At 36.0% G+C, this 25,322-nt stretch overlaps 1 protein-coding gene and 2 long non-coding RNA genes across 5 annotated transcripts in view; 1 reads left to right on the forward strand and 2 right to left on the reverse strand.

Annotated features, from left to right (window-relative positions):
* Positions 1-25,322, reverse strand: part of LOC147838945 (uncharacterized) — a 1,276,407-nt gene that overhangs the window by 882,698 nt on the left and 368,387 nt on the right. The window lies entirely within an intron of this gene.
* On the forward strand, positions 3,866-21,062 carry LOC141379905 (uncharacterized). The gene is made up of 3 exons (XR_015520621.1): positions 3,866-3,936; positions 4,483-4,661; positions 20,433-21,062. It is a non-coding gene; the product is annotated as an uncharacterized LOC141379905 (long non-coding RNA).
* On the reverse strand, positions 4,951-24,859 carry traf4b (tnf receptor-associated factor 4b). Of its 3 annotated transcripts, XM_087299442.1 has the most exons (8): positions 24,578-24,859; positions 18,398-18,449; positions 17,658-17,719; positions 15,142-15,246; positions 12,860-13,021; positions 8,318-8,479; positions 7,604-7,759; positions 4,951-5,821 (listed from the first exon to the last, which is right to left on the reverse strand). In XM_087299442.1, exons 6-8 carry the CDS (start codon positions 8,417-8,419, stop codon positions 5,165-5,167), a joined length of 915 nt encoding a protein of 304 aa, XP_087155568.1. In that variant the 5' UTR covers positions 8,420-8,479; positions 12,860-13,021; positions 15,142-15,246; positions 17,658-17,719; positions 18,398-18,449; positions 24,578-24,859; the 3' UTR covers positions 4,951-5,164.

The raw sequence follows: 25,322 nt of genomic DNA on the forward strand, positions 1-25,322 counted from the left end.
AGGCAAATATCTTTACATATGAAAAAATTTAAATATTAAGGATATATATAGGATATAATAAGGATAGATATAGAATATAAATATAAAGGATTAAAATATTACAAAACATATTATTTTCTAGCCTACATAAATCATTCATCTCGGGAGGCTTTTTCAGTTCATTCATAACAATTTGCTTTTGTATAATGTTATTATTATTATTATTAGCAGTATTATTTATTATATCTATATTTATATTTGTTTTATTAAAAACAAGCTTAGATTTGTCCACCTGTCAGGTTTTAGACCATATGGGGCACAGCATGTGTTTTAGGATATAACTCAGGTTTTTGAGCACATTTTGTTATTATTGTTCATTTATTCGTTTGCTGGAAATTAGAACTGAATTTAGAAACAGTTTTGAAACGAATATTTGCGCTTAACAAACAAAATTATTTATTTATAGACTAATTGATGTCTGTGCGTAAAGGTTTCCCTATCCAAGAGCGAATGTGAAAGTAGATCCATTATCTCTCATTCTCACGCAGTAGATGCTCTGTTTAACAGTTTTCTGTAAAAAAAAACTGTTAACTGTTTGCTTGTGAAATGCAAATTTTTTCCACTTAGACTTACTTTACGTCCTGTAAATAGCGAATGGGCTCTTGGCGCGACGCAGCTGGCTCTTAAAGGGAATGGGAGATGAGACTCTGATTGGTTTATTCTCAAAACACACCTATAAGTCATTAAGAAAATAAACTCAACCCTTTTAGACCATGCGCCACGGCGCAAAGCAGATTTTCCCGTCCTTAAATTAGCAAAAATGTGTTCTGACACGCCCTGAAAGCGTTTGTGCCCTGCGTTTTGCGCTCTACGCATGGGCCGTCAAAATAGAGCCCAATGTTTCTGATGGCAGGTGGTAATGAGTTCCAAGACCGTGGAACAGAGCGGCTAAATGCTCTGTTGCCTACAGTCAAAAGACGAGAAGAGGGAACAGACAAGTGGAGGAAGAAGATTGCAGGGTGCGAGGAGCAGCAGAAATGTGGATGAGGGCAGAGATTGTGGATGGCTTTGAATGTTAACATCAAGATTTTAAAGTCAATTTGAAAATGAACAGGTAACCAATGAAGCTGCTGCAGGACAGGGGTGATGTGATGAGAAGAAGGAGCTCTGGTGATGATCCGGGCAGCTGAGTTCTGGACCAACTGAAGCTAACGGATAGATTTATGAGTGAGACCAAAAAGAAGAGAGTTGCAGTAATCTAAACGAGACATGACAAGGCTATGAACGAGAACAGCAGTGGCATGAGGGGTAAGAGAAGGGCGAAGATGGTTAATGTTGCGAAGGTGGGAGTAAGCGGACCGGGTGATGTTATTGATGTGAGAATCAAAAGATAGGGTGCTGTTAAGGATGATAAATCAACAAGTTGAAACATTTCATAAACATTCATTCATTTTCTTTTCGGCCAAGTCCCTTTATTAATCTGGGGTTGCCACAGTGGAATGAATAAATAAAATAAACAAAATAATAATAAATAAAATAAAATACAATTACAGAAAAAAAAATTACATTAACAAACCATATACATACATACACATGTACCTTCACTCAATCCACATCTAAGGATTTTAAGTGATTAAAGAATGCAATAAATTGTTGGCATTTTTCAAAATAATTTTCTCCCCTACCTCTGATATTGTATCTAATTTTCTCAAGTTTTAAAAAGAAGACCAAATCTTTGAGCCATAATGAGGGGGGTTGTGGGGAGGTCCAAGACAAAAGTATTCTGCGCCTAGCAACATCAGAAAGATTCGACCCTTCCTATCTGAACATGCAGCTCAACTCCTTGTTCAAGCTCTTGTTCTCTCCAAACTGGATTACTGCAACTCTCTACTAGCCAGGCTCCCAGCTAACTCTATCAAGCCTCTTCAACAGCTTCAGAACGCAGCAGCACGAGTGGTCTTTAATGAACCTAAAAGAGCACATGTCACTCCGCTGCTCATCCGTTTGCACTGGCTGCCAGTTGCTGCTCGCATCAAATTCAAAGCTCTGATGTTTGCCTACGAAGTGACTTCTGGCTTTGCTCCTTCTTATCTGCTCTCACTGCTGCAGATTTGTGTGCCCTCCTGAAACTTGCGTTCTGTGAATAAACGTCGCCTCGTGGTTCCATCCCAAAGAGGGAAGAAATCACTTTCGCGAACGCTCACGCTCAATCTGCCCAGTTGATGGAATGAACTCCTTAACTGCATCAGAATGGCAGAGTCACTCTCTGTTTTCAAGAAACGACTAAAAACTCAACTATTAAGTCTCCACTACACTTCCTAATCTGCAATTGCCTCTCTGGATATACCACTAACTGTACTCAAAAAAAAAAAAAAAAAAAAAAAAATTTTTTTTTTTACAAAATTACTAAAATATTACTAATACTTTCCTTCTTAGACTGTACAGACCTGAAACTTGCCTATAGCACTTATTCATTGTTGCTCTTATAGTTGTGTAAATTGCTTCCTTGTCCTCATTCGTGAGTCACTTTGGATAAAAGCGTCAGCTAAATGACTAAATGTAAATGTAAATGTAGCGAGAAGAGATGCAAAAGCCAAAATGTCAGCGTGTCTCCGGTTTAAAGGTTGACACTGAGAGGGAACACCAAAGATCGCGATTAAAGGGCAAACAGCTAACTTGACCCCCAGAATATCTGAAACAATTTTAAAGAAAGTAATCCAGTAATTCTGCAACTTGGGACAAAATACAAACATATGACTAAGGTTAAAAGGTGATAGTTTACACTTATCGCACATATCAGAAACATTGGGATACATTTTAGAAAGTTTGGCCTTTGAGAGATGAGCTCTGTGTATCGTTTTAAATTGTATAAAACTAAGTCTAGCGCATGAAGTGGAGGTGCGCACATTGTCCAATACTGCACTCCAGTTGTCAACTTCAAACTCTAAGTCAAGTTCCTCTTCCCAGGCCCTGATAGCTTTAATGTTATGAGAATGATCCTTTGACAAAATAATTGCGTATATTTTAGAAATAATCCCACTGGTATGAACATTCAGTTTCAAATACCTCTTCCCATGGAGACTTTGTAGGCAGGGAGGGAAACTCAGAGAACAGAGAGGAAGCACAATGTCTAATCTGAAAAAAAACGAAATAAGTGGGAGGGGAGCAGGTTAAATAATGATGATAATTCTGAAAAATTTGCAAACACATTGTTAATATAGAGATCTTCAAAGCATTTCAGACCTTTCTTTTCCCAGAAAGAAAATACAGAATCTGAGAAAGAAGGAAGAAAAAGATAATTATTATGTATAGGGGTCATAGTCGATGCAGAGGTAAAAGGTTTAAAGTGACGCCTAAATTGAAAGAATATTTTGAGAGAAGCACACACTATTAGATTGTATAATGCGAAGGGGACACTGGTAGAGAAGAGAATACCATATATACCACATATCTTTAAACTGTGGGGAAAACCGAAGCACCCAGAGAAAACCCACGTGAACAAGGGGAGAACATGCAAACTCCACACAGAAACCGCAACTGACCAGCCGAGGCTCGAAACAGTGACCTTCTTGTTGTAAGACGAACGTGCTACCCACTGCACCACTATGCAGCCCTCATTTCATAAACATTTTCTTGAAAATGACTGTCATTTGTAGCGCTGCCACATAATTGAGGTATGCTTTCTGTTATGTTCATTAAATGTGTGAATAGGCCTGGCAGTAAAGCATACTCACGGTTCTTAAAGCTCCGAATATACAAATGAATAATGGACTTTTATTTTAGATTCTTTATTTTGAAGGGATGAGGTGAGGTGAATGTATCGGCGTTCTATTTCCTGTTCTGTCGATCTTTTTCAATATATACACATTCACATAACATACTCACCACAAGGGGGAGATAGAGGGCACCTGGACATTACTCACAGTGTCATCTGAAGAAGTCAGGGGAGCACATGGAGTAAAGCCTGATTTATACTTCTGCGTCAAGTGACCGGCGTAACCCACGGCGCAGGCAACGCGCGTGGCTGTGCATTTATACTTCTGCGCGCTGTCTCTGTCGGTCTGCATTAACACTTCCGAAACGCTAGTGGGCAGTGAGGTGTTAATGTTCCTCTGTGTCGAGTTTCTTCTCTGCTTTTTTGCTTTTCCTGAACACTTCCGGGATGTACAAGTGGCTCAAATTCGCTCATTCTGAGTCAGGAACCGGCGGACGTGCAACAACTTTAACTATGAGGTAAACACAAAACAAAACTTTTCATCCGGAGCTCCTTCACGGGACTTCACACTTGTAAACAATCGCTTGCGCCATTCGCGCGGCTCTCGGTCCCGCCCAGACTCGTCAGCGCTACCAAGCCGACCAATCACAGAGCTTACGCTACGCGTCGTTGCGACGTGTAGTTACATTTTTTGAGAGGTGCACGTCAGCGACGGCGATGGCCACGGCGAAAGGCTATGCGTCAGCGTCGTAGCATACGCCGACGTTTGACGCAGAAGTATAAATCAGCCTTAAGAGTTTGCCGAGGTCTAGCTTTTTTCTTGTTTTCGTGTGCGAGGGACAATCATTTGTGTGGATTTTTTTTGCCCTTTTTGGACTTGTTAGTCTTTCAGGTCTGAAGTAAAGACTATCCTAAAAGGACACTTGCAACTTAAGATGGTACAATTATCTGGACTCAAACTTTTCTGGTGAGAACAATCCATTTTGCATATACTCTCATCCACGGACTTTGCACATATAAATACATACACACACACACACCCTCACTCACCATTTCTGTATTATGTTATTGTATAAATGTTGTTTGTGTTTTTGTTTCATTTTTAGGACTTGTTCAGAGACATTTGTGGTTTTATTACATAAAGTATCTCTTAATCCATGATAAAATTTGAATACAGAAACTAGAGAATTGAACCATATCTTTTATTTTTTTCTTGTGTATCCCGTTGATTTAAAGACGAGTGTTACACATTAGCCTTTTCAAGAGTCAATGTGATTTATTTGAAACATACAATAGAAAAAAGGACAAGCAAAATAATGTATTCACATTTCACATGCTCACAGTATCTCAAAATCCTTCATTTGTGGTAAAACCCTAATTAAACATACATTTGTTATTAAAAAGCTCCTCATTTTGAACAGATGAGTGCAAGTGTTGTATTTTCACATTATTTATCAATGATTTCAAAACTCAGTTTAGTATCTTCTGGACCACATCTATAGATGCTTTAATGAAAACAGCGTTGTCTCTGATATAATTCCTTTTCTTCATCTCTTCATGGGAGATGAACTTTGGGTAGCCAAATCCCAGCATGCTCTCATCCAGACAGCCTCCGCGAATACTTCCCAGAGCTCCAGGCCGTGGCCTCTGGAAGTTCTTCCAGGTGGGATCTGGGCTGAAGGTCTCTGTGATGTGCTGGGGTTTGGTGAGCGCCGGATCGCACTGATCCAACAGCGAGAAGGAAACACGGTAAGGGAAAGGCCACTCCAAAAGCCCATCATACTCTCCTGGAAGAACACGGAGGTAGACGGACATGTGCGTGTCCTCGCCGCTGCCATTCCCATTGAGAAAAGCAGACACCTGCAGACGGTAGCCATAGTTGTGAGAGTAGAAAGCAGGACTGAACAATTCCAGACACCCAGACGTCCTGGTTTTGGCCTCCTGCAGCCGCTGGCTGAAGTCTGTGAGCTTCCAGAGCAGTGTGCCGTCTCGACTTCCGGAGAGCTCCTCCATACGGCGCCGGAGATCCCTCAGCTCCAGCCTCTGGCGGTTTACCAGGCCACACAGGAGAGAGAGGTGTGTCGGTGCAGCCTCTTCAAGGTGTCGAGCCACCCCGGTCTTAGGACTCTATAAGTGCAATAGAGAGGAAGACACAAGCACATGATATGGTGCTGGAGATTTTGATGCTTTTGGAGAAACATGGAAAAACATTATACATACAGAAGTCCCAAATCTGTTTTTGTTATTTTGAAAAAGCCCTTCTTTTTTAGGTTTAATTGATTGTTAATGGAAATATCAGATATCCCACAAAACAAATCATGTCCCATCCCTATCCAAGAAGAAAGACGCTATCCCCTATTACTCCCGTTAAGTGATTTTTTTTGGACTAGTTTTGAATATAGCATTCACATTGACCCCCTTGATTTAATAACAAACAAAAATGTAATTATTTTGTTATTTTATTGAACTGTAAGCCAACTTATATGAACAGTGTGCATTTTAAACTTTACATTTAATCTAAACCATCCATGCTAAAACACACACACACACACACACACACACACAATACAATACAAAATCTGTGCTTCCACGCTGTCTTTTTTAACTCATAAAAAACGTTTGGTTACTTTAGATCTCCCAGAAATGTTGGTGAACACAACTGAAGCACAGTTTTTGTCTTTGACTCCATTTTGATAATGATTTTCATGGAGAAGCTTTCTTCTTCTGTCATGTCATTGGTTGTTGGCACTAGCTTTTATATATATATCTATTATATTTTATATAATATAACTTTTTCCAGCAATTCTAATCTATGCTGCAATTAACTAAGAAAGTGCTGGTTACTACATGAGTAAATGTTAGAATCAGGGGTAGGTTATTACCTAGATTATGTATTGACTAATAATAATACACTGTAAAATGTATACTTAAATTATAGTAAAATGTTTAGATGTTAAAAACTATTATTTCCCACATAGCAAAATTTCTCTGGCCCAGCTCTGGCCCACACAATCAGCCTTTTGCTTGGCCCATATGCCGCAGTGAATTACTGTACATGACTGGACCAAATCTGGCTTCCAGACAAGGGCCAAACACAGACCATATCTGGGCCAAGTCTCAGCCAAGTTAATAACTCATAACTGGGCCTGAACTGGGCCAGATAGGTTGGTGTGTCACGATTGCAATGAAATTGATAAACCCATGGAGTGATGCGCTTTAGGCACACTATGGGCACGCTTTTTCTCAAAGTGACCTGATTGGTAGAATTTTTTTTCTTTACTCAAAAATGATTTTAGTGTATTTTAAATGTTGGTCAAGACTGGCCAAACTCAAATGGCCCACTTATCAAAATTTTAAATCTGGGCCAAATACTATGTTTTTCATCTGGCCCAAATCTTGTGTGCCGCCTTAAAAAACGGTGCCACCTCTGCCAAACCCGGGCCATGTTTGGCCCACATGCTGTATGCCAGTGCTGGATGAATGCCTGCTGTGCCAGCTTTATGCCAAATCTGGGCCAGAATTCTTTGCTACTTATTAGTCTTCATCATCATCATCAGTGTTTATTAGATAGTCATTCTTATTAATTGTTTACAAGCATTTACACTTTGGAAATATCTTATAAATGTTTTAACTCCTCTCTAAACTTGTAATTCAAAATGTTCAACAAATTAAAGCAAAAGAAAAAGTTTAAAAATAAGCAATATTGGCAGCCCATACCCAAGTTTGCCACTAGGTGTCGCTAACTGAAAGCATGACTAAGGATAGTTACAGCGTCTGCCAGTTTGTTTCTGTTGTACTTATATATTGTCCACTAATACACTGACACACATAAGAGTGTCAGATACATTTCATGGCCACAGTATTTCCCATTTAAGACATATGTTAAATATCCATAAATGCAGATCATACCCTGTGTTTGCAGCCAGCCTCTTTGAATGGACAAAGCACCATAGCAGTACTGCATCCCTCCTTCACATGCGCCATTAAAGTATCTCGGGTGATTCCCGGTGTGCCGCATCTGTTAGGACACTGCATGGGGAAACGTGGACACTGCTGCTGATGATTCTGTAAAGGAAGATTAAGAAATTTTTAGATAAATCAAAGACCTTGCAATGCATTGCCTCATCTAAATACTCAAAGGGTATTTAGGGTGAGGCTGCAAATCCCGGACGATACCCATTTTACTTACATTTCTTTTTTAAACATATAATATTACCACATATAGTTGAAGGCAAAATTATTTGCACTTCTTTGAAATTGTGATTCTTTTTCAAACATTTTTCACAGTTTTTACATCTTAAAAAACAGTTTTTAAGGTCAATATTTTAAGCCCTTTAAGGATTTTTTTTTATCAATATGCAACAGAACACCTAACTTGCTAATTAAGCTAACTAGAGAAAAAAAGACTAACTTATTAAAAAAAAAAAACACAAGTGGTTAACACTAATATTGCAAAATAAATAAAGACATGTTAGTTTAATAAAGAATAACACAGTGGTTTAAGTCACTAACAGACAAATAAGAGTTATTGCTGTTTTTTAATAAGTGGTAAAACAGTTAAATGTATAATAAATGTAAATAAATGTTGCAGAAGTAGGATGGTAGAGTATATAGTGCACTGACCTGAATAGTGTCATAGAGGAACTCCTTTTTGCAGTATCTGCAGGGAAGTTTGCGTTTAAGACACTCTGAAACCGAGTGCTGGGCCAAAAGTCTGCGCACCATACGAGCACCACATTTATTCTCGCAGTACACGCTCTCCTCGGGACAAACACCCTGATGATTCTAAAGGAGGACAGAAAGGAAGATGAAATAAATATTACTGAGAGTAAAGTGGTGTTGAGAAGCCAGATTAAATGTCAAATAACAAGTGAGCTTAGAATCATGTGCCTAATTTTATATTTAAACAATATACAGTTGAAGTCAGAATTATTAGCCCCCCTGTTTTTTTAGACCGCTTATTTATTTTTTCCTCAATTTCTGTTTAACGGAGAGAACATTTTTTTAAGCACATTTCTAAACATAATAGTTTTAAGAACTCATTTCTAATAACTGATTTATTTTATCTATGCCATGATGACAGTAAATAATATTTTACTAGATATTTTTTAAGACAATTCTATACAGCTTAAAGTGACATTTAAAGGCTTTACTGGGTTAATTAGGGTATCTAGGCAGGTTTGGGTAATTAGGCAAGTTATTGTATAACGGTTTATTTTGTAGATTATTGAGAAAAAATATAGCTTAAAAGGGCTATTAATTGTGTCCCTAAAATGTTGTTTAAAAATTAATATCTACTTTTATTCTAGCCGAAATAAAACAAATAAGACTTTCACCAGAAGAAAAAAAAATTATCAGACATACTGTGAAAATTTCCTTGCTCTGTTAAACATCATTTGGAAAATATTTACAAAAGAAGAAAAAAATTTGAAGGGGGCTAATAATTCTGACTTCAACTGTATGTGAAACAAGAAAATATGTCAAGTCATCTTTATTTCTATAGTGCTTTTTACCGTGAACATTGTGTTAAAGCAGCTTAACATAGATGATGAAAAGTGAAAAAAGCCAAAACGTTATTTAAGATTGAGAAACATCCCATCAAATCAGGCATGCAGTAGAGTAGTGGTTGAATTTTGGTGCAGTTCTAGTTAAATTGAATCTGATACAGACATCAGAGTCTAGTTCAGCTAAATGTGATTATATATATAAAAATTCCACAAAAAACAGAGGGCGCATGAAAGTTCCCAAATGTGTTCTTGATATCGAGGACGCATCAATGCAGACTTGAGCACCTAACTCGCTCTAGAAGTCCCAGAAGTCATTGCGACTGGAGGTGGGAAGCGCAGCATTTTATATAGATTTATTATTAAAGTTCAGAGACATAACTTATTTGTCTCAGCAGTATCCCTAAATGAGACGGTGAAAATAAACATTAACATGAAAATCTTTATAAAGGCATAAACACATTAAGCGTGTTTAATTGCTGAAATTCGTAATAAAATATGTTTCATTTGTATTGTGCAACTTGTATTTGTAAAGTCTTTATGCAGAGACCTGAAGATTTTTTCTTTTTTTCTGTGATTTCCTACATCTTTTGGGTTTAAAAAAAAAGTCTAAAATTAGAGTTTTTTCATTTTGTTTTTATTTTTAATTGTACAGCATGTCCACTGTAGTGCAGCACAGGACTATTTTAGTTCAAAACAACTGCCAAACTCAGACATCAAAACTGTACAGGATATATATGTAAAGGGATACTAATCCAATATTAATGTAACAAAAACAAAAGAAAAAAGCCATTTTTTTCCCTTTGTATTGAAATTCCTGAAACAGTTTAGTCTGAAAAACAGCCGGACTCAAAAAAAAAAAAAGGATGTTAATCCAAAACAAATTTAACATAAAAGCGATTGAAAACTGATTGTCGTTCTCTAATTGTCTCTAATTCTCTAATTGTCTGATTGTCAGACTCTAAATCAGAGTCTCCCTCAACTATCTAATAAAGAATACTCTCTGCTTCAGTTCTGCCTCCTACAACATGCATTAATTACATTAAGATGGTCGTGGTGACACAGCACAACAGCTATGAAAGCTAAATGTATTGTTCATGACACTTTAATAAACAAATATATATGCAATAATAATAGTAAAAAAAAACATTTAAAAAGCTAATTTTACATGCCTCTATCCTTCCCATAAAATGTGCTTTTTTGAAAATCAGTTTTTGAAGTGGTTCCTGGCATGCAAGCCAATCAAATGACATATCGCTAGAAAGCCCAGGATGTCCTCTGAACAGTCAAACAGGACTTGACAGAGTAGCTCAAAAAATTCATGAAAACGCAATGTCCAGAGGACACATGTCAATGGGCGACGTCTCAGGAGGCTATAGTGAAAAGGGCAAAAAAAGCTATAAATCGTTGTATGAAAGCTGTAATGTTTACATAATTTTTTGTCAAAAATGCATGTAGGTCACATAACCATCAAGAAGTACGCAGCATCACATTTCTCACAGGACGCATTGTGTTCTCGCACTCTCCCATATTCATTCTTCTTAGGTGACCTGGCAAGACCGGTCTTCACAAGCATGCAAGTCCATTCTCTGCATCATGGAATTGAGAAACAGCCTAAGAAACCTTGATTAGTTGCATCAACTGTGTTTGGCACAGTGCAAAACTGTGCAGAGCTGCAGCCCACCGGGAATTGAGTTTGAGACCTATGAGCTAGAGAGTACTTTTGTTTGTTTTTTTAGCCTTCCTTTATTTGTCAGCAATAAATGTTTTAATCATTTAAAATATAATGACATTTAGTCTGATCACTTATTTTGTTTGCTTTTATTTTATTTTTTACTTTATTTTATTTTTATGTTTTAAACTGTCCAGGTCGGAATATGTATGTTGTTTGATTTTTACATAAAATATATCCACTGCGCTAATTGACAATTGGACATTATTGAACCCATAGGTTTATGTATTTTTCCATAACTGTTGCATGTTATTTGAATTATTAGAATATGGGGTTCTATTTTGACGGTCCATGCGCAGAGCGCAAAACGCAGGGCGCAAACGCTTTCAAGGCGTATCAGAATGCATTTTTGCTAATTTAAGGACGGGAAAATCCGTTTTGCGTCGTGGTGCATGGTATAAAAGGGTTGAGTTTATTTTCTTAATGAGTCATAGGTGTGTTTTGAGAATAAACCAATTATAGTCTCTTCTGAATTCGTTATTTACAGGACGTAAAGTAAGTCTAAGTGGAAAAAATGAGCATTTCAGTAGCGAACAGTTAACAGTTTTTTTTTTTTTGGATCAGTTTTTTCTGTTAAGAAAACTGTTAAACAGAGCATCTACTGCATGAGAATGAGAGATAATGGATCTACTTTCACTTTTGCTCTTGGATAGGAAAACCTTTACGCACAGACATCAATTAGTCTGTAAATAAATAATTGCTTTTATTAAGCGCAAATATTCGTGTCAAAACTGTTTCTAAATTCAGTTCTAATTTCCAGCAAACGAATAAATGAACAATAATAACAAAGCGTGCTCAAAAACCTGAGTTATATCCTAAAACACATGCTGTGCCCCATATGGTCTAAAACCTGACAGGTGGACAAATCTAAGCTTGTTTTTAATAAAACAAATATAAATATGGATATAATAAATAATACTGCTAATAATAATAACATTATACAAAAGCAAATTGTTATGAATGAACTGAAAAAGCCTCCCGAGATGAAGAAGACATAAAAGCAGTGGTTTTTCACATTTATGTAGGCTAGAAAATAAAATGTTTTGTAATATTTTAATCCTTTATATTTATATCCTATATCTATTCTTATTATATCCTATATATATCCTTAATATTAAATTTTTTCATATGTAAAGATATTTGCCTATTGCTCTCTTGTGTGTATTAAGCAGTGCGTAAGCGAGGCGCAACTCTGCGCCGGAGTTTAGACCGGGTTTGTTTTGGTCTAATGAAAAATCTATTATAGTTTCTCAAAATAGCAACGCGCCAGCAGTGCGCCTCAGAACGCCTTCCTTTTTAGACCAGAACGCCTATGGGCGCACATATGAGTTCAAATGCATTTGCTATATAAACAGCGTAGCGAAACGCCTCAAAACGACTCTTGCGCCAAGCTAAAACTAGCAAAAGACTATTGCGCAGCGTCTTGCGCCACATTGCACCGGGTGTATTATAGGGCCCATAATGTTCATTCTACATTCATAAAATCCCTTTTGTAAATTGAATAGATGCCAACTCCCATCTTTAACTAATTACCAGGCTATTACAATAAAACTATTAAAGCTTGAGTGTTGTATTTGTCTTTTCATTCCATTACTAGCTGCCAAAACCCTCAGAGTAAAAGCCTGATTTAAACATTGCGCATGTTGATATTGATATATAGAAATCCCAACATTTTTATCATTGAAATATAGTAAACTTATAGTTGCACTAAGCAATTTAAAAAATAAAAATAAGTCCCTTGCAGAAAAGGGCGCATCTAGTAACTACAGAGGAGATATCATAAAGGGGTGAGGTCTTGTTGGGTTATGGCTGTTGGATTTTGTGCTTTCAATTATCAACACTGATGTTAAAATGTTGAGCAAATATTGTGCTACAGTATGAAAAAGGACTGTGATGGTAAGACAGCAGTGAGAAATGCTCATGTCTGACCTCGTATGCCTCTCCGGTGAACTGTTCTCCACAGTGATCGCAGTGGAGTTTTCTCTTAGCACAGTCGTGCTGCAGGTGCTCGGGTAGTTCACGACGCAGCAGCTTCACAGAACATCGGTTTGGACATGACACCACGTTAAACTCACACACTGACAAATGGGCCTGCAGGAGAGGACAGAGATCTGGGTGGTTATAGCATGTTTTGATTTTGAAGACATGATAAGTACTCGATATCAAATTTGTGCTAAATCTTTTGTAACTGATCAGACTTTCAGATCTCAAAAAATGGACAGTCAAAACTACAAAAATGGCCATAGTGTTTGAACTTTAAAAAGATTAAATCAGACAAAACATTTGACCCACATGCATTCAGTTCTAAATCTTTAGACATTCATCAATCTATCCAGGTATATCTAGCAAAGCTAAGCAAATAATCGTGTGGTGAAGTCATACAAGAACAATTGGTACTACAAAGTGTTAGTTATGAACAGGACATTTTTAAAGCTGCTTTTCCACTGCAGAGTATGGTATGGTTTGGCTCACTTCGGTTTGGTTTTGATTAGCTCAGTTTGCATTTTCTGCAGTTTAGTACCGCTTCAATTTAGTTGGGGTCATCGAAATAGTTGCTCTGCCTCTACTCCCCGAAAAACATTTTAATTCTGGACCTCTTCTTCTGATCACGATTTTTTTTTCACATCTTTTTCTTGTAGTGGAATAAAAATGGTTTATTTGTGCAAACAAACTATTTGGTTTGCAGACCCATTGATGCTGGTGGAAACGATTCTACCAAAATGTGACCAATCTGTAATGAACAGTGTGTCTACAATACATTTTGGTAATGGGTTGGCTTGCTTGGAACCTCACCAGAGGTGGCACTAAAAAGTACCAGGTACAAGGTGTTAAAGAAGTGGAAAATGCCCCAAAGTGAGCCGTACTAAACCAAACAGCGCTCTATCATGCGGTGAAAAGCACCTTAAGTTCCAAGTTTTTTTAAGTTTCCAAATTGGGAGCATATATATGAGAAAAAAATGGCTGTTCAAATCAGATGCAGTGGATGAACCATCTGTATATTTCATAATTATTTTGTCATTTACAACACTATTAAGTTCTGTTTACATTTTTTTTCATCTGATTTGTTCATCTAGATCAGTGTTTCTCAACCACGTTCCTGGGAGAACACCAACACTGCATGTTTTCGATGTCTCTTTTGTCTGTCACACCCATTACAGGTCCCTCGATCTCTGCTAATGAGCTGATGATCTGAATCAGGTGTGTTTGGTTTAGGCAACATGGGAAATGTGCAGAGCTGGTGGTCCTCCTGGAACATGGTAGAGAAACATTGATCTAGATCATCTATATCAGGGGTGCCCAAACTCGGTCCTGGAGGGCCGGTGTCCTGCAGATTAAAGCTCCAACTTGCCTCAACACACCTGCAAAGATGTTTCTAGAAAGCCTAGTAACAACTTAATTAGCTAGCCCAGGTGTGTCTGATTGGGGTTGGAGCTAAATTTTGCAGGACACCGGCCCTCCAGGACCAAGTTTGAACATGCCTGATCTATATATATGCTAAGCTTTGATTGGGTAAAATTTAAAAAAAAAATTTTCTAAAAGTCTAGTGCAGAAAAAAACGGTACTATTGAGAAATGTGATTATTAAAATGTTAGGTTTTAATAGGTAAACTTTATTTAAAGTATAGTTAAGCGTTAATCTTAAGCGTCACATGATCTTTCAGAATGTCTTCTTAATGTCACTTTGTGAACAATGAACAATTTAATATTAACGTTTTGCGAGACTATGGAGTTTGTAGTAAAACTATGGTTATAAAAAATGGTAGTCAATGCACCCAAAAACATGGTTACTATACTTAACCATGAATAAAATACTATAAAATGAAAAAAAAACACTTTTAAGTCATAACTTAATAAGATGGCAGTTTGTGTGAGTTAAAACTTTTTAATATTTACAAAAAAACCCAGGTGAACATATTAATATAGGTTGTTTTTGTTTAGAAGCACTTTAAATGTATGTTATTTCAGGCCTCAAAAATTCCACTGTAATGAGAATGAAGGTCTAAAACACATACTCTTTAGCAGAAAATAGTTTAGTGAATAGGCTGACTGCTGTTTTTAGGGTGTTAAATGCCATGCAGAACAATCGGCCAGCACTTCCCAGGGATTCCAGAAACCATACAGAAACCGCAATCAGAAGGTTGTGTGTACGAGCTTCTACAAGTATGACTAAAATCTGTGTTTTTATGTACATAATAGGCCATGTTTTTTCACCTGAAGGAGCTTGTTCTGTGCAGTCCAGCGACAGCCCTCCTCACTGTGGATACAGCGGATGGGCAGAGAGAGAATCTGCTGTTCCAGCTCTAAGTCTGGAAAAATCTGCAATGACAATTACACATTCATGACTATGTACTGGAGTAAAACATGCAACATTTGAAAAGCATAGCAGTCTATTTAAAGTGTTGGTTTACACAAAAATTAAACGTTTTTACTACTTACCCTCATGTCGCTAGTTTCAGACCTTCAGAAGACAAATTAGGATATTTTAGAAGAAATCCAAAAGCTTTCAAAAGGTCCCGAGCCATTCAAAGTCCAGAAAAGGAACCAAAGACATTGTCAAAATATTCCATGTGACTTCAGTGGTTCAACTGGGATCATATGAAGCTCACAGAAAACGACTGCGTGCCAAAAACTGTCAGAACAACTTTGTTTGCCACTGTCTTCTGCATCAGATCAGGGTGCAAGTTAATTATGCACAATACAATGGTTGTTGCATACTTTAACGGCAATAGATCATACTGCTCATAGTAAATGTAGAAGACCTGATGCAGGAGAGAAAATAAAGGCAAGCAGTTACAGTTTTTTTGGCACACAAAAGTTTTCTTGGAGCTTTGTATGATTATAGTTGAACTACTGAAGAGGTCTTGACTTTTTTTGAACATTTCGTTACTGTATTTGCTGCCTATGGAGGATAAGAAAACTCTCGGATTTCATCTAAAATATCTTTATTTGCGTTCTGAAGATAAACAAAGGTCTTAGGGGGTTGAAACAACATGAGGGCAACTAATTAATAACAGAATTTTTATATTTTTTAGATTTCCATTCATTTAAATGTCCTATATATACAGCAACCAGACAACAGGGTACAGTGAACATATTTTGGCTTCTCTTTTCTTTTCATTTTATGTCATTTAATTGGCTTCAAATTCAGATATGTAATGGTTGTTTGGTTTCAAACATGTTCTAAAAGCAGTAGACCACTCAGAACAGAGTGCGTCATGATCTGACCAATCAGGGGTGCGTTCCCGAAAACCATCGTTAGCCAACTAAGGTAGCAAGTCGTGTCGTTACAAACATAGTTCGTTGATTTGGCATTTCCCAAATCCATTGTTCGAACGAACATTCGCAAACTGTGTTGCTAACTTTTATGCTTGCAGCTACACCTCTGGAACTGTGGTTAGAAACATAGTTCCTGGCTGTGTTCTACTCCCAGTTATCCCCCTATGCCCTATTCACTTAGAACATTCTAACATTCAAACTTGGAATGATTTTTTTTTTTTTTTTTAAAGGATTAAAGGCATCACTTTTAGTTGCAATTTGCTTTCAAAGTATTTTCAAATACTTTTAAATTAAATTCAAAGTTCAGTTTTAGCGATCTTCATGTTTACAATAGCGCTCCCTTCGCAGTGCACTTTAAAAACATTGATTTTATTAAAGTGCACTGCGAAGGGAGCACTAAAAACATTGATGTTAATATAAGCTATTGGTGACCTATTATTTAAAAGCAGAATTTAAGTTACATCTTTAAAGCTTGTAAAAACAAAAAAACACAGCATACGTTAATGCTTTTAATTTATAGTAGGTTATTTATTAAGTATCTGTACTGTATATGACATGGGCCTGTTAGTTAGAACATTTCTGCAGTGGTTTGCATGTGTCAAATTGTAAAAGTAGACTTTTAAAAAATATATAACAAAACATAAATAAACAATATTCTACTTAATAATAATAATAATAATAATAATAATAATAATAATAATAACAATAATAATAATAATCGTCGACATCATCAATATTATTAATATTATTATTAAAGTAGGATTTTTTTTCATTTCATAATAATAAATATTAAATTTAATTTCTTAATAAATAGCCTCATTATTTTTTTATTATTATTTATATATGATATTAGAATATGTGTTAGCTTTTGTAAGTGATTTTATGTTTTAGAATAGAATATTTAATGTCCTCAATAATTTTTTTTAAAGGAAACACATGCCCTATATGTGCAGTTTACATTCATTTCAATTAATATGGAAAAAGAGTTCATGTTTTACCAAAACTAATATTGGATTTTTTTAAATGTGTAAAACAATATAATTTGCACAAAGAAATTATGGGGTTCTTCTATAAAGAAGTTTGTTATTAGAGCATCAGTATGGGTGTATTCTGTTATAACTAATGTGGTTAAAATGATAGATCTGCGACAGAGAAACTACAGGTTTTGGGAAACACTCATCAATACATCGTTCTATTCCCAAACGATGCATCGTACTATGATAGTTCAGCCGCGAGTTACGTCATTGTTTAGGAAAAGCACCCCAGATCAGTTTAGAAAATTAGAAAGGAGAAGCTTAGTAAAACTATCTTTGAACAAACTATTTCAGCCACTGAGAAAGAGCTGAAGCTGAAATGTTTAACAGGGAAAAAACGAAAGCATTTTAACCTTGGATGGTTACAAGAGGCTCCAAAATTTCAAACCTTTAAAATAGCCTAACAGGGGCACTTACACTTAACAGGGGAGATGTTTTAAGAAAGATCCTCTTTGGATCAAATCAGCTGCTAACTGAAACTGTAGGTAAAGATTAATCATGATTAATTGCATCCAAAAGAAAAGTGTGTGTGTGTTTTTTTTATAATATATATTTATTATGTATATAATACACATTCATATAAATTCAACTACAGTAAACATAACAAAAATATTTTCATTTATTCATTCACTTTCCTTCAGCTTAGTCTGTATATTAAAAGTTGCCAGAGCAGAAAAAAACCACCAACTATTTCAGCATATGTTTTACACAGCAACCCAGTACTGGGAAACAGCAATACACACTCATTTGCACACATAGTTATACACTACGTCCAATTTACCTATAGTGCATGTCTTTGGACTGTGGGGGAAAACCGGAGCACCTGAAGGAAACCCATGCCCACATGAGGAGAGAACATGCAAACTCCACACAGAAATGCCAACTGACCCAGCCAGGACTCAAACCAGCCACCTTCTTGCTGTGAGGCGACAGTGATAACCACTGAACCTCTTACATAGGCATTTACATTTTAGATGTAATTTGTATCTTACAAGTATATACATTTTATATCTAAATATAAACAAACATATGCATGCATGTGTGTATTTATATATACATAATAATTATGCACAGCACACACAAATATTACATATACACAAACCTTTATTTTGGATGCGATTCATCTTTGCACAGCACTATTTTTAATGAGTACTCACTTTTGCATAATCCAGTGGCAGCTGGTCTTCTGGGCATGTGAACACTCCTTCACTATTGAAATACATTAAAAAAGTGAGTCAGACTATTAAATCCTAATAGTAATATCAATGATATTTTGAAAGCTATATTGCATATTTTGGGACTGTCATTAAAGAATCTCCATAGAAAATATGCTTATAAATTTACACTGTAAAAAAATATCAATTTCTGTTGTTTAATAATATTTTAATTTATTTTATTTATAAGTTTTTGAATTGCATTATGGGTCCTTGATCTTTCTTCCAACAACTTTTAACCTTGAAAACATCAAAAAAGTGACTTTTATTGACATTTTTAATAGTTTAAAGCGATATCCGCTTGTTAAGTGTGACGTCACGCGAAGCGGCTTCCTAGTCCAAGCGCTCTATTCAACTGAATGGGGAGACTCATGAAATGGTAATAATAAACGTTTACAAAGCGATTTCGAAAATCACGATCGCAGTATACATGTCCATGCCTAATATCCGATGGCCAGAAAGTGATTAATTATTTATAAATTGTAATATGTAATTTTTGGTATTTGTTATGCAGCAAGCCCAGAGATTGTTGTGTACACTATGGTTTTATATAAAATTAACTTTAATGTGTGATAGGAATAAACTAATGATTGCTCCACTCAAATGAATGGCGGCTTGGACCCGGAAACAGTATTACATACGTCACAAACACGTCACCACTTAACAAGCGGATATTGTCCGGCTTGGTGCTGTATCCGCTTGTTAAGTGGTGACGTGTATGTTATGGAAGGCCGTTGGGGCCATAACACGTTGTTGCAGACGTTCTGGTCCCAACGGCCTTCCATATGTTTGTGACGTATGTAATACTGTTTCCGGGTCCAAGCCGCCATTCATTTGAGTGGAGAAATCATTAGTTTATGATCACGTTTTATTCCCATCACACATTAAAGTTAATTTTATATAAAATCATAGTGTACACAACAATCTCTGGGCTTGCTGCATAACAAATACCAAAAATTTAACAATGCATAAAAATATTAATCACTTTCTGGCCATCGGATATTAGGCATGGACATATATACTGCGATCGTGATTTTCGAAAGTATTAAATCGCTTTATTAACATTTATTATTACCATTTCACGAGTCTCCCCATTCAGTTGAATAGAGCGCTTGGACCCGGAAGCCGCTTCGCGTGACGTCACACTTAACAAGCAGATAATACTTTCGAAAATCACGATCGCAGTATATATGTCCATGCCTAATATCCGATGGCCAGAAAGTGATTAATATTTTTATACATTGTTAAATTTTTGGTATTTGTTATGCAGCAAGCCCAGAGATTGTTGTGTACACTATGATTTTATATAAAATTAACTTTAATGTGTGATGGGAATAAAACGTGATCATAAACTAATGATTTCTCCACTCAAATGAATGGCGGCTTGGACCCGGAATTTTCGAAAGTATTAAATCGCTTTGTAAACGTTTATTATTACCATTTCACAAGTCTCCCCATTCAGTTGAATAGAGCGATTGGACCCGGAAGCCGCTTCGCGTGACGTCACACTTAACAAGCAGATATTACCCTACAAAAACCTTGTCATAGACAGAAAGTACATTTTCTGTTTTTTTCCAGACTTATTCCTCCAAATAATATTTCTTATACATTATATTGTTTCAAACTACAACAAAATGTCAATAAAAGTCACTTTGTTAAAATGTAGAGTTTAATTTTGGGCATCAAAAGTGGACTGAGCCAAGATCAATATCCCAAAATGCAATTCATAAACGTAAATGAAAAACACAACAAAAATATGGAAATTGTTAATGAATATATACTGTGTAAAATGCCAGCAATAAAACAAATCTGGAACTCACTATAAATGCAAGTCTTTCAGTTAGATTTTTTCAGATGCTGAATTTGTTTTGTCCACGTGTTTTTGCTTTTCAACATAACAGAAAGCAACACTTACTGTACACGTGAATGCGTTAGAATGTGATTTGCATTTGCTGAACTTTTACATGATATGTTTTAGGTTGAAAAACTGCCTCCGATTGAAGCCTCCACATCATGAAGCCTGAATGATTCACAGTGGAATTGATTTGACAGGAACTGGAGAATCACCTCCTACACCACAGGCTGACGGAGGCCTTCAGGAGGACGACACTGAATCATCCCTCACATACACAACATGGGGAAGCAGAACGACCAACACCACATATATTAATAGAGCTGCGATCTTTCCATTACGTGTGACACTGAAGCACAGCGTCATTTCAAAATCCTGTTGGGAATTTTTCACAAAAGTCCTGAGGAGCTTCATCATAGGAAGATGGAAAATCCAATTGCTGCATTTTTGAGGCATGCACATACTTGTGCACCTTTGGTTTTTTTGATAACTTCTTTTTCAAATTTTTAAATGGCCCCTGTGACTTGAATCTAGATCTACGATTGTTTGAAAGTTGTTGCAGTTTTTGCCACCAGATTTAACACACGTTTTATAAAATAGCAAGGTTTGACAGAAATTACATGTGTTGCTTCTAATGCAACTTATACAACCACAGTGTTGATCATAAAATTCATCATATCTGGTCAAATTTGTTAAGTATTTTTCATTAATACATAATTAATAAATAATCATGGCATTTCAGATGAAAAACAGAAAGAAGTCTTTGTCTTGCTTCAAGTCTTGTTTTATTTTTCATTTAATAGTAATACAGTAGCTCACTTAAAGTACAAATCAAAAAAATTGAAACTTGTTTATTGTAATTATTTAATGAAAAATATAAACCTGTAAAAGTTAAATTAAGCAGTGTAACACAAACACGGCAAAAAATAAAAAATAAAAAAAATAAAAAAACAGTGCTGGATTCAACACGACCAATCTGTGTTTATTTTTGAGTGCACAAACACACATTATCCTGTATGTACATTTTATTATTGGAAGCATTATTACAAGTAAAATATGTAAATGTACTTTATATTTACATTATTTAAAAAACCTTTATTGTCATATAAAGAATTTCTACTAATGAAAACACTGAATTAATGATGACACAGAATATATTACCGCCATAAATGTCTATTCATTCAATCATTTTCTTAGGCCCTTTATTATTTTGGGGTCGCCACAGCAGAATGAACCGCCAACTTATCCAGCAGGTTTTTACGCAGCAGATGCCCTTCCAGCCGCAACCCATGTCTGAGAAACATCCACACACACATTCACACACACACTCATACACTACGGACAATTTAGCCTACCCAATTCACCTGTACAGCATGTGTTTGGACTGTGGGGGAAACCGGAGCACTCGGAGGAAACCCACGCAAACGCAGGGAGAACATGCAAACTCCACACAGAAACGCCAACTGAGCCGAGGCTCGAACCAGCGACCCAGCAACGTTCTTGCTGTAAGGCGACAGCACTACTTACTGCGCCACTGCTTTAAATGTCTATTTAATAATTTATTTATTTGTTTGTTTGTTTATTTATTTATTATTAATTAATGTATTTATTTATTTGTACAAATAACATTGACATTTTAAATAATGCAAATTAAGCAAACTATATATCAAAAAAAATTCAATAAGTGACTATTTTTTAAAGTAACTTAACGTTTCTTTCAAGATCAAATCATGACTTTTTCTACTAATGGAAAAACACAACGAAAAGGAATATATTTAATTTAAATGTAATATTCATTCATTCATTTTCTTGTCGGCTTAGTCCCTTTATTAATCCGGGGTCACCACAGCGAAATGAACCGCCAACTTATCCAGCAAGTTTTTACGCAGCGGATGCCCTTCCAGCCGCAACCCATGTATGGGAAACATCCACACACACATACACTCATACACTACAGACAATTTAGCCTACGCAATTCACCTGTACCGCATGTCTTTGGACTGTGAGGGAAACCGGAGCACCCGGAGGAAACCCACGCGAAGGCAGGGAGAACATGCAAACTCCACACAGAAACGCCAACTGAGCCGAGGTTCGAACCAGCAACCCAGCGACCTTCTTGCTGTGAGGCGACAGCACTACCTATTGCGCCACTGCCTCGCCCTAAATGTAATATAAACTATTTTAATAACCATACAAAGTTTTACAATTAGAAAGTGTGAACAAAACAAACACATTTTGTCATGTCTTATCTTGTTCAGGACACTCAGTGAGTCAGAACTGCAGATGGGCCACCTCAAGGCAGATGCATGCTTTATCATGTTCACCAATGTGCTAATTTAATATCGTAAATATGTCCATATTATATATAAACCTAACAGTATAGCTATTACTAAAAGAGCAGATGGATTATACAGTAATTTATCCCCTAAATACCTCCCAATGGTCATGTTTTAAATCACTGGGTGAATTGTCTGACAAACAGCAATTGAATATAATCAGTGAATTAAGTGTAAGCGTGTACGTGATTGAATGTGAATGAACAAGACTTTCAGTCACTGTGAAAACATCCACAAGACAATGATTGCCATTGTTTCAGTCTTTTTAAGCAGTGCGACTGATATATATGCATGTATACTCGTCAGAAAAGAGATGGTATGCAAAGAATGGGTCATAACCCAAAACTGCATGCTTATAGTTGAGCAACACTACCAAATAAACTGACTCACTGCATACTTTCTTTTCTAGAAAATCCTTCAGGCTTTCTAAAGAATACGAGCAGATTTCTGTGGCAGTCCGATTATACTCGCATCTCTTTTTAAACTTTAACATGTAACAGAGGAAAGCACATAATTTTATGTCAACTTTGCAAAGTAAAACTGTCAGTTCAGAGGCCGACAGACAGTCTGTAGCCTGAGGGATTTAGTGCGGCTTGGACATCTTGCTCGGCCTGTTTGGCGTTAGTTTATTGTATCTTGTCATAAGGGCAATTATTTTTAAGTGATGCTTTTCACATAGACAATTAAACACATCTATTAAATTTTCTTAAAAACACATTTGTAATTCAGATGGTGACTTGAAGATGTTTTCAGTTTACAAACTCCAATCAAAAATTTGATTAATGAAGGTTTTTTTGTTGGATACTAAAACTACATAAATAATAAATAAATAAATAAATAAATAAATAAATAAATAAATAAATAAATAAATAAATAAATAAATTTAATTATGCTTTGTTTTAGCAGCATAACCTTTTCGTTGAGTATTAGCCACATTTTTTTAAATAACTCAAAGGCTCATAACCAAACAAACAAACAAATAGATGTTCTTTTAAAAAATGTTCTTTTAAAAATGTTGCCTTGTTATGTGGCAGCATCACCTTTTCTGATGTATATTAACCTTTTTTAATTCAATGGCCCATCACTAAACAAACAAACAAATAATTAAATACTTATTATTAATTATGCCTTGGCTTGTATTGTGGCAGCACCATCTTTTCGAGTATTTTTTTATTATTTAAAGAGCCATCATACACACACACACACACACACACACACAGTACATTTATAAGCTTTTTTTTATCATAGCCATTGCTCGTCATGGTTAGAGCCTTTGACAATTAATCATATATTTTAAAGTTTCAAAGTAAATACAGTATATTTAAAACTGTAATATTAAAATATATTTATATTAATGACATATTTGTTTTTATTTGTTTTTTTGTATTTATGTAATGTCTAATTTGTCATGTGATTTAGTTATTGTGCACTATTTGTTGTATATTTGTTGTATAATTATTAGTTTTTATTTCACGTTTTTGTCTTTTTCATCATGATTAAACGTATAAAATTTATTCAAAGGAAACTACATTTTAAAGTAATGTTTTTTGTTATAGTTCATTGCATTCAGATTTAAAGACTTAACGTTTTAAACTACATAAAAATATTTTAATACAACTATAATTATTTCTAACTATTTGTATTGCTTCTTTTTTTTAAGCATTGCTGGCATTGCTTCTTTTTCTTAGCATTATTTTCTCCCTCTTTTATTATTTATCAGTGACCCAGATCATATTCTGGTCTGAACACTTACTTACTGTCCAGTCAGTTTTTTACAGGTACGTCACGTGGACATCACATCACAGCGAGCGTTAAACATTGACTTTGCATATATTTCCATTATTCTTTGTCGTGTAGTGTGTGTGTATGTGTGTGATTACCTGTGTGTTTCCTGTGTGTGTGTGAGTGAAAAAGAGAGAATAAGGGGTGTTTTACCTGAGGTACTCCTGCAGGCAGGTGTCGCAGAAGCGGTGTCCGCAGGTGGAAACCTGCACCGGCTCCCGCATGGGCTTCTCGCACAGCGGGCAGTAAAACTTCCGGCGCGGTCTCTCCAGAAACTTCAGATCCAAACCCGGCATTATAGAGAGCCGCTGCGCACTGTAATACTGCTGAGAACTTTACCAATGAAGTGAGGAATTCTATGAGAAGGTTAATGGTTTATTCACCGGTGTGACAGTGATAAGGCTGTCGGTGATTTCCGTGTTGAGCAGAGCAGGTGAAGCTCAATGTTTACAGTTCAACTGTCCGTCCGCTCCATGCCCCACCCACTCGAGTCTCAGGGGGCGGGGCTACAGACTACACCTGTTACTGTAAGCATGCTCATATTGCTTTTAATTCAAATAAACTGATATGGTTTTTGCTTTTAAAACTCCCGTTATTGTAATATAAGTAATTATTTTAAGAGCTGAAGTATATTTTAGTTAAATCAAAACAAAAGAAACCCGGTTTGGCAACTGTTTTTGTTATTTTAGTCTTACTGAGACTATTCTTTTTTTCTTTTTTATCAAAACAATATCCTTCAGCTTATTCCCTGGTTTGTCAGTAGTTGCCACAGTGAAATGAACCGCCAATTACTTTGGAATATGTTTTGTATGGCAGATGCCCTTCCAGCCACATTTTTTTTATTAAACATTTGATTAATTTGTGAATATTCTGTTTATATATATATATATATATATAT

Source organism: Danio rerio, chromosome 21, assembly GCF_052040795.2.
Source record: "Danio rerio strain M-AB ecotype USA chromosome 21, GRCz13ab, whole genome shotgun sequence".
In the NCBI taxonomy this organism is placed as follows: Eukaryota; Metazoa; Chordata; class Actinopteri; order Cypriniformes; family Danionidae; genus Danio; species Danio rerio.